The sequence below is a fragment of the Oratosquilla oratoria genome, chromosome 42, assembly GCF_046742065.1.
Source record: "Oratosquilla oratoria isolate Oo_2021 chromosome 42, ASM4674206v1, whole genome shotgun sequence".
Taxonomy (NCBI): domain Eukaryota; kingdom Metazoa; phylum Arthropoda; class Malacostraca; order Stomatopoda; family Squillidae; genus Oratosquilla; species Oratosquilla oratoria.
The window spans coordinates 25882179-25892178 of record NC_134818.1 but is presented as its reverse complement, the minus strand read 5'-3'; the positions used below and the strand labels follow the sequence as shown (position 1 = coordinate 25892178).

General features: G+C 41.0%; 1 protein-coding gene across 4 annotated transcripts in view; it reads right to left on the bottom strand.

Annotated features, from left to right (window-relative positions):
* Positions 1-10000, bottom strand: part of LOC143021487 (CD109 antigen-like) — a 689873-nt gene that overhangs the window by 132397 nt on the left and 547476 nt on the right. For all 4 annotated transcript variants that reach the window (XM_076179031.1, XM_076179029.1, XM_076179030.1 and 1 more), the window contains 7 exons: positions 8285-8424; positions 6775-6891; positions 4733-4860; positions 4345-4440; positions 3318-3548; positions 2312-2446; positions 1124-1286 (listed from right to left, as the gene is read on the bottom strand). In XM_076179031.1, coding sequence (XP_076035146.1) covers positions 1124-1286; positions 2312-2446; positions 3318-3548; positions 4345-4440; positions 4733-4860; positions 6775-6891; positions 8285-8424 — 1010 coding nt within the window. The remainder of the gene's footprint in view (positions 1-1123; positions 1287-2311; positions 2447-3317; positions 3549-4344; positions 4441-4732; positions 4861-6774; positions 6892-8284; positions 8425-10000) is intronic.

Genomic DNA, 10000 nt, shown 5'->3' with positions numbered 1-10000 from the left:
GTTGATCAATCCTGAAATCGTTAGACGGAATAATAGTTGAACAAAATAAATTAATGGCCATAAACAGTTAAATAAACTTTTGAAATAAATAAGTGAATGAATGAATTAATAGACAAACAAATAACTAAATAGATGAATAGATAAATAGATAGATAAATAGACAAATTAATAAATAAATGAAAATAAAAATTACTATTAGCAGCTCAAAGGCTAATGAAAAAGAAATGTAATCTGTAACAAAGAAAACTCTCCTGGGACATAAGATACAGAAAACGGTATATTGCTAAAAGTACAAGGATTGACTATAAAAGTTGGGTATTTTACTGTTACACACCATGTATAAGAATAACGTAACCAACAATGAAAGCCTACGCGTGGTGGTCTTGCGAGATGGACGTGGAAGAGGATCATCTCCACGTCCCTTGTCTTCAAACCCCATCAATGCACTAAGTAAGGTCACAGCATGACCCATTCATCGGACATGCCATGAGCTCTCATCCGAAGGGTAATAGTTATTGATCACGAGTCCAACGCGTGATCCAAGACCATAGGGAATCTGTCTTTATCAGCATAGACTCTATTTCCTTCACTTTTTTTTTTTACATGAAGAGAGCTAACAACCGGCGACTGATCCCTTCCTACTACCACTATAAACCGGTGACAAAGAATAGCTCCTAACCTAACCTAACATAACCATTCCATGGAAAAAGAAAAGACAAATGTTTTTGCGTGATATTTGAACCAAATCTCCAATGCTTCTTCTTCGAAATATCTATGTGAGGACAAGGGGACCGTTTGTGATTGCTCACGGGTTGCGGGTATCCAATCAATGAACACGGTCGAAGTTAGTAAAGGGAGAGGTTGGGCCTAGTCCGGAGACCGAATGACAACCTCTCGGGGCGGTACCTCCAGATGGAGGCAAGGATGGTGATGAAATTTGGTGATGGGTGACGAATCTGTCTGAAGTCCCTCTTGCGGTACTCGTCCTTGGTCCCTCATTCCATGGATGATAGATTACTATATTTATTGATGCCCACTCACAATTCACTTTAATCCATAGAACTCTTAGATGGACTGTTATGTCCACGATCTAAGTACTCTCTCTCTCTCTCTCCTACTTTACCTGTGACTGAAATGTGTCCGCCTGGCGTGTCGTAGATGTAGCGTCGTTCCAGCGAGTAGGGGATGAGTGGCGACTCGTCCAGGTGGATGTCCAGGAACTCGTACACGATCGCCCTGTTCTTCAGGTCGAGCAGGATCGACGTGTGCTTACCGATCTGTACGCCCTGTCACAATAGATAGATAGATTGATAGATAGATAGATAGATAGATAGATAGACAGATAAATAAATGAATACATAAATAAACTAATAAGATTATAATGATAATAATAATAACAAATGATAAATACATGGGTGAAATGGAGTAGAATAAAAGTAAAGATAGATATAAGTAGATAAATCAATAGACAATTATATGAAAAAGTAAACAATAAATAAATCAATAAACAAAAATAGACAAGTAAATGAAACAAATAGATAAAGAAATATACGAAAGAATAAGGACACAAATATATGAATAAAGAAACAAACAAGTTAATAGTTAGATTATTGTAAAAATAAACAAGTCAGTGAATAAATGTACAAAGATAAATAAATAGATAAATAAATAAATAAGTAAATAAGTATGCAAATAAATAAGTAAATAAACAAATAAATAAAAAATAATGTTATGATTGAATTCTTTCTGTTGGTTTTAGATTTTAATCAACTCATTCATAAACCGGTTCATTAAGGTAATTAGATAAAATTGTAAGAGATATATAACAGGTAAGTTGATTGACGTTTATTCAGTATTTCGAGGGTAATAGAGTCCCTTTGTTCAACTTCATTTCAAAAGAAGAGAAATAACACTCAAATGCATTTACTATCACTCAATCCGAGAAGTTTGTTCCTCTAACCTTGTATGATGCATACTGAAAGATGGCGAATTAAGCCAAAAGGGAAACACTAGTCCCTATGGTTAGCTCTGGACTTTATTTATTCTATTTCATTGATGTATTCATTTATTTGTTTATTTATTCATTTATTTATTTATTCATTCGTTTATTTCATTATCTACTTATTCACCTATATTTATATATTTTCTATTTATTTGTTTATATTATAATTTTGTTTTATTTTACTGTACTTGATCTTATTTCATTCTGTTTCATTTTATTCTACTTATTATTATCATTATTATTATGATTATTATCATTATTATTATTATTATTATTATTATTATTTTTTTTTTTTTTTTCTTAACTTACCTCCGGCTGCACGTCGATGACCAGCGAGTCCGAGTCCTTTTGCATTTGCGTCGATCCAAGAACCTCGACCTCCACTTGACCGAGTCGAGTGAAGACGATGGGCAGATGCACATCTCGAGACTCTCCCGCTTCGAGCTGCAAGAAAGAAGAAAAGATAATAATAATAAAAAATCCAAAGGTTGGTGGTCAATGGTTTACTGGAGCGTTTGATTGGTTCCTGTGACCTCAGGGTCTCTGGACACCAAAGAACTTCTTCACGAGGTCTTATGTACTGGAAGGACCATTGAATCTTCAGATTGAGATCCTGGGCACAGTCGGGGAAAAATGCCAGCCTACCGCGCTGTTTCTCGGACAGAACTGGCACCGTGGCGCGGGTGCCTAACGGTGCCACCTGTTGCTTATATTGGTGTTTGTATGGATGAGTTGATGGTAAAAGAAATGAACTTTTTGTGGAGATAGCGACAATTACTCTGCTACATGAATTTCGAGACTTGTTGAAGGATGCTTTCATCGGAAGCTGCTGGACACATTATATCAAAAGTGTTTCCTGCATAGCCTAGGTCATTTCTTCACCTGAATGAAGACGTCTGATTTTAGAAATAATAGAATCTGCAAAATGCCTCCTAACTTGAGAATCAATGAAGATCGCACCTAATAAGATTTTGTTCTTGGAAATGCCAAACGATTTAATTTGGTTGGTGTAAGAACGCCAGTGTCAAGGGACGACATACTGTAAACTAATGTATGTACCCTTAAAGATTAGGTTCCTGTTGACGTTATCGCCCAACTCAGTACTTCGCAGAACCAAGCAAAAAGCTGACACACGGTGATGGAGTCATCTCCGTAATAAATTGAATAAAAAAGAAAGAAAAAGGGAACTCTGAAAATTACCTGAAACCTGGAAAAGGCTTGCGATGCTGCTCCTCTTGAAAAAAAAAAAAAAACATATTTGGAAGTTTCGGAAAACTAATTGTAATCTGAAGACAACTTGCGATGCCACACCTACCCAGACGATGTGTTGGTGGTCTCCTGACGAGGTCCTGGGGTTGTACGACTTGACGTTGCCCTTCTCTTCGACGTGGACGAAGCGGTAATCGTCCGAGTGGGGCAGCGTCACCATGACCCCCACCATCTTATCGTGAAAGTTGAAGACGCACACCCGGAGGCCGACCTGTTCCCACTGGCGGGCCACCCGGGGACCCTCCAACGTCAGCATGAAGGGTCCCGCCGAGTCGAACTGCCGGGGGAGAACGGGCGAACTTAGTATTTTGATAACCAGCGCTTCTGTCCTTAGAGACACCACCTCACCAAAAAAGTGGAGTCATAAAGGTGGGGATTGAGAGATTTAAGGAGGGCAGAAAACTAACTTGTTCATTGACAAGGTTAAGAGGAGAGTTATGTTCTTTTTAGTAACTATTTAGTTTTGTATCACCAATAAACAAGTGATAAAATATTTAAGGGCTGAAGAAATGGAGTCGCAAAGGTGGTAAAAGAGAGACTTTAAGAGGTTCAGAAAATGAACTTGTTAATTGACAGGATTAAGAATAGGGTTGGGTTCTTTTTAGTAAGTATTTAGTTTTGAGTCGCCGAAGAAGGTATAATAGAAGTTAAAACTCCTCGGCATTCTTCTTTGAGTTCTTGAAGTAAGAGGAGAAACTGAAGGAAAATAGCAGGGACATAGAAATGAAGATAATGGTGATGAATATGACAGAGAGTGGAGGAAAAAAATCGTATCTTCCAGTTCGAATTGAAAGCATCCGAAAGGCTTTCACACACATGCACAAACAAACACACACACACACACACACACACACACACACACACACACACACGCACACACCCACAAACACGCACACACGCATACATACATTATCATAACGATAATGTATTAACCTATGGGAAATAAAATATCATCTTACGTTGGGTGACTAAATAAATGAATTAATGAATTGATAAATAAGTGAATGAATAAAATGAAATAACATAGAATAAACGAATAATGAAAAAGTGTCAAGATTTTTTGAGTCTTTCACCTGAATTTTCTCTTCCATGATGCCCAGGCCCGACTCCGTCCCCATTGCGAACATGGACACTACCCACGTCTGCGGCCGCTTCGGTATAGGGAAGACCTGCAAGGACAAAACTCCCATTAGCTCCACTATCGAAATCAGACATGATGACCTATTGCAGGACTGGCCTATCCCCTGGGTGGTGATACAGCCTTTGTGCCTCACCACGGTGATTTGACCTAGCTTGGTAACGTTGTAGGTATGGTAACAAGTGCATGTGGAGGGTCGAGCGTGGAGGAGTGGTTTTGAATAAAGAGGGTCTGAAACCAGAGTATCTAACTTGATCAAACTATGTGCTACAAATGATACTTAATACTGGTATACTGGACCTCTACTAGCCGGACTCCCTCACCTGGATCTCTGCGCCAACGGAAGTGACGTGTCTCCAGGCCCAGTCGCCGTCGTCCGGGTCGTAGAAACGGTGGAGGCGACTCAGACGGTGGATCCGGAAGTCTTTCAAGGGATCCCTTTGACGGGGACCTGAGGTCAGCCAAGAGGACCAGAAAAAAAGAAAAAGAAGTAGAAAAATGAGACGGTTCATCTCTATCCTTCTCAAAGGATTACAAAGGATATACAGACACACAAACATACATACACATATGCACCTACACCTATACATACACATACCTAAACACATCCACACATATCTTTACACATACATACAAGCACTCACATTCGTCCCAACCCACCATACAAAAACACCACAGAGATACACTAATGACTTATATACCATCGCCACTATTTACCGAAATATCAAATCAACATTTGCTCCGAATTTTTAGAGGAAATATGATCCTCATTAAAACGTTTGTTTGCAATGGGCGATAAACAACATAGCTAACGGGGATTGTGTTCAGCCCGGTGACTCTCCTTTGATTTTATTCTGGCTGACACTAGAGGATTTTAGTCACCTGAATTTTGACGTAGTGGGAGGGGAAGGGGTGACTTTGGGTGCACATTTAAAACGGGAGGTCAACTTCGGCTGAATAAACTTGCCTAGTGGCAGCCAGAATACATCATATGAAAGGATTCATCGCGATGGGTATCAAGACCTATTCATACTATAAATGACGTCACCGTACCATAACGTCACCGTCTCGCAACGTAACGTGACGTCACTGTTCCGTCACGTAAGTTCTTCCATGTCATCAAAATGACGTTATTCATCACACTCTTGCCGTGACAATGACGAGCCATGTGATATAATTAGGCCCATTTGATGACATGAAAGAAATTTTGACGTAATGGTGATGTCACGTGATGGAGAAGGTGTCAAAATTTTAGGGATTTTAGTGACACCCCCATGGGCCAGGGTCACGCAGTATATATAATGGGGGCCTACGAGTAAATCATCAGTCAGAAAAAAAAAATACTGATTATCTTTATTTTCTACTGTCTCTCAATCTTCTTAAATCTCTCCTATACCGGTGCTATGACAAAACCTCTTCGATGTAGGGATAGAACCGCTGGTTATTGTTGAATAAGAACTAAGTGTGCATACAGTTCTTTGAGTTACTCCCCATTCAATACGGTGGAGTACCTTTTAGCTGTTTATGGTCCTACTTAATAAACTCATCATCCTATCCCACTCCCATGTAGTGGGAAGTGAGAAACCCCTGATACTGCAAAGTCCTGTCAGTTGCGGCAAGCATTTTTTTCCAAGGCCGATATTGGGTCGCCTCCTCGTCTGGCCAGGGCTGTCGGCAGCTAACGCGACATACCCTAGAGCGGGTCCCGGGAATCGAGCTCATGACCATCTGCTCATGAGTTTGCTACAATTTTATTCAGCTGAGGGGCGGCCCCCGGACTTGAACGGGACCTTAGTCGATCGAGACCACATCGTGTGTTTTCCCCTCAGCTGAATATAGATGTTCAACATTTATTAGAACAAAAGTTCCAGGAAGTAAATGTTTTGAAGTGTTAATGTAATAAACCTTTTTGGAAAGTTCGGAACCACAGTCTCTTTCCCTCTACTTCGACTTCCAGCTCGTTAGTGAGATTTTTATCTTTTATTTTATATTTTTTCGTCCAGAAACCTATTACTTTACCAATTAGTCCTTCAAGAAATTTTAGTTTCTGTAGAGAAAAAAGTAACGTTAATTTGAGCACAGCACTGCGTCGCCGGTGGGTAATTGATCACACAAATGCACTGACACACACACACACACAAACACACACACACACACACACACACACACACACACACACACACACAAACACACACACACACACACATACACACACAGGTATACAACTCTTTGTATACACTCGTATATGTATACAAAATCCGAAACACATACTGACTACGCAAACGATCCCATTTCAGTAGGAAACCAAACATCAACGCAAGTATTGTTTATGTAAACAACACAGGGAGTTAACGGGTTGACTTACACCCTGTTTCGTCGGAGCGATCGTTGCACTGGTACCGACCGTCACAGCGTTGATAGGGTTTGTAGCAGCCGCCGGTCGTCAGACAGCTCAAAAGGCCTTCGCCGCACTCAGCACGATCTAGAAGAAGATAAACATAATGATTTCAGTGCAAAACGTCATCAAAGTCCGTTGCATTCTCCTCCTCCTCATTTCCCTCCTTCTCTTACTCCTCCTCCTCCAGCCCCGCAACCCCTCCCTCCCTCCCTCCCTCAAAAAAAAATAAAAAAAAAAAAAAAAAAAAAAAAAAAGAGCCCATTCTTCAAAGTGGCTAAGATATCTACCCACCTCGCTGTGCGGTTGACGGGTAGAATAAGAAAATTGTATGTTCAGTCTAGCTTGGAGAAGATTTATTGCAGAGAAAAAATTCTTAGCCACACCTCGGCAAAATGCAGACGTTAACTTAAGAGGAAGGATTTGGAGAGGATGGAAAATGTAATTCAGCGAGATTGAAGGAAGTAGGAGGAGGAAGAGGAAGAAGACCAGGATGAGGAAGAGGAGGAGGAAATGGAGGAGAGGAAGGAAAAGGAGCTGGTAAAAGAAAGAAGATGAGGATGAGGATGGGGAGGAGAAGGAGGAAAGGAGGAAGAGCATGAGGGGGAGGAAGAGGAGGGGTAGGAGGAAGAGAAAGAGGATGAGGGTGAAAAAGAGGAGGAAGAGGAGAAGGAGGAAGATCATGAGGAGGAAGGGGCGAAGGAGGAAGATCATTAGGAGGAGGAGGAGGAGGAGGGAGATGAAGAGGAGGAAAGGGATGAGGAGGGAGAGGAGGAGGTTGAGGAAAAGAGAGAAGTAGAAGGAGGAAGAAAAGAATTAGAACGAGGGGATATGGAGAGGAGGAGGAAGATCATGAGGAGGAGGAGAAGGTGGAGGAGGAGGGAGAAGAAGAGGAGGAGAAGGATGAGGAGGGAGAGGAGGAGGTTGAGGGAAAGAGAGAAGTGGAGGGAGGATGAGAAGGAGGAAGAAAATAATTAGAACGAGGTGGGATGGAGAGGGGGAGGAAGAGGAAGAAGATAAAAACAGAAAGAGAAATAAAAATAGGAGGAACACAAAGGAACACAAAGGAAGAACAAACAACAGCAGGCCTACTGGCCCTAACGAGGTTGTTTGTATTAACTTAACTAAACTACAGTTAAGAAAACAGGGCAACTAGGCGATAGAAGATGAACTAGCACTACTGCTACCACTATCCTATCCAATTGCAATTAAATGCCGGGTTGTCATATATTTTATTGCAAAGGATAATATTTTATTTGCGGATTAGATTCCAAGTATTTATCTAAGCGATTTTAAAAGGAGGAGGAGTAGGAAGAAGAGAAAAATAGAAGGAGGATGAAGAGAAATAGAAATAGGAGGAGGAGGAGGAGGAGGAAAAAGAATAATACGAGGAGGGGTACACAGCTAAATTGTACGGGAGGAAATGAGTTTCAATCTCGGGGAGTCTGGACGAAAGTTGTGAGTGGGTCCCTTCTCTCACCTGTGGCCTGCGACGGGTGGAAGTAGAGAGCGGCGTCCGTCAGGAGGACGAGGTCGGTGAAGTTGAAAGTTGAGGGTGTGTCCGGGCCGGAGGAGGCCGTGGCGAAGAACTTGATTTGACTCCCGTCGCCGCGGCGGGACCTGAGGGCGACATGGCAACGCCGTCGGGAGGAGGAAGAGGAGGAAGAGGAGGAGGAGGAGGAGGAACACCAGGTGCTCGTTAGTTTTCCGCTGGCTTGAATTCCGGAGCAGATCTGATTGGCTAACATTACTTTATTTTCATTGGCTGTAGGGTTGTGACGTCATGGATTGGGTGACGTCACTACTCTCCGGCCTCTATTCCCCTCTCTCTCTTTCTCCCCCTCTCTCTCTCTCCCCCTCACTCTTTCTCTCCCTCTCTCTCTCTCTACCCCCCTCTCTCTCTCTCCTTTTCTTTCTCTCTCTTTATTGTGGACACTCGGGCTTGGCAGATTTTTTTTCTTCAAAACTATACACATCTATCTTTTGTTGTTCTTGAATTAATACATTACTTGCAAGAAATATTTTTTATTATAAAAAACTACTGTATGTAGAAATATGATTAACATATATTTGGATACTTGATAACGAAAAAGATATTTCCTTTTTTTCTCTTACATCATGGGTCAGGTTCGAGTGTCCACAATAGTACATGATCGTACTACAAAATATACACAAAAATAAGCACGACACATAAGTGAAATAAGGCTCAGATTAGGAAACTAGAACGGTTTTCAGATGACGTCATCATATTAGAGCTGTGAGCTCCATTGAACAATCACAAGGCAGCATAAAAAAAACCGTAGTGACGTCATAAAAAACGGCGCCTCACCGGACGAATTTTCGTGGGGTCTTGCGCACTCGGGGAAAAAAAGTGCTGACAATATTCTACACTTTTTTGAAAAAATATTCTAACTCTATAAAAAATGCTTGTCACTTTAACTTTGACTCACAATAATAACTATAACTTATGTATTTATTTACTTATTAATTTATTTACTTATTTATTCCTCCATTTACGTATGGATGACCCGTGAATCTGAACAATGTATTCGAAAACCCGTCCGACATGGCGTAACCTTGTCTTTGTTCAACTGATCCCGCCTTTTCTAGTCTCTGTTAACCTCTTGACTACAAAACCCCGCGCTCTCCCAGCTGAACCAAATCGCCTGGTGTTCGCCAGAACAGAATCTATAAAGTGCGTCATCGTAGCAAAGGGATTAATATAAACTAACGACCCTCTATATCCGTGACTGTGGTTGACAACTTTCCGTCAGTTTGGGGCCTCGTGCGCTAGGGAGCGCCTTGGTTCACTGACACGCTGGTGCCAATCCCTATAGTCTCTCTGACCAGCCTCCCATGCACTCTCCACAATCACGAATTTGATATTGGATAACGCCAGACGATTTCATTCGGCTAAGTGGGGCCCCTGGGAATAAAGGGTCAACTCTCAATTTCCCGGGATGGTGGGTTTGTCCCGCCAGGCGATTTTATTCAATATAAAAGAGCCCCTCGATTGACAGGTGGTTAAGCGACTCTTTAAGTTACTGAACCACCTGTGCAAGTATATTCTCAATAAGTAAATAATTAGAAAATAAGCATAAATAAAAAAAATAATTACGTAAATCAATCAAATATATTATGTATGAATAAATACGTGAATACATTAATGAATGGACAAATGATAAATAGATAAATA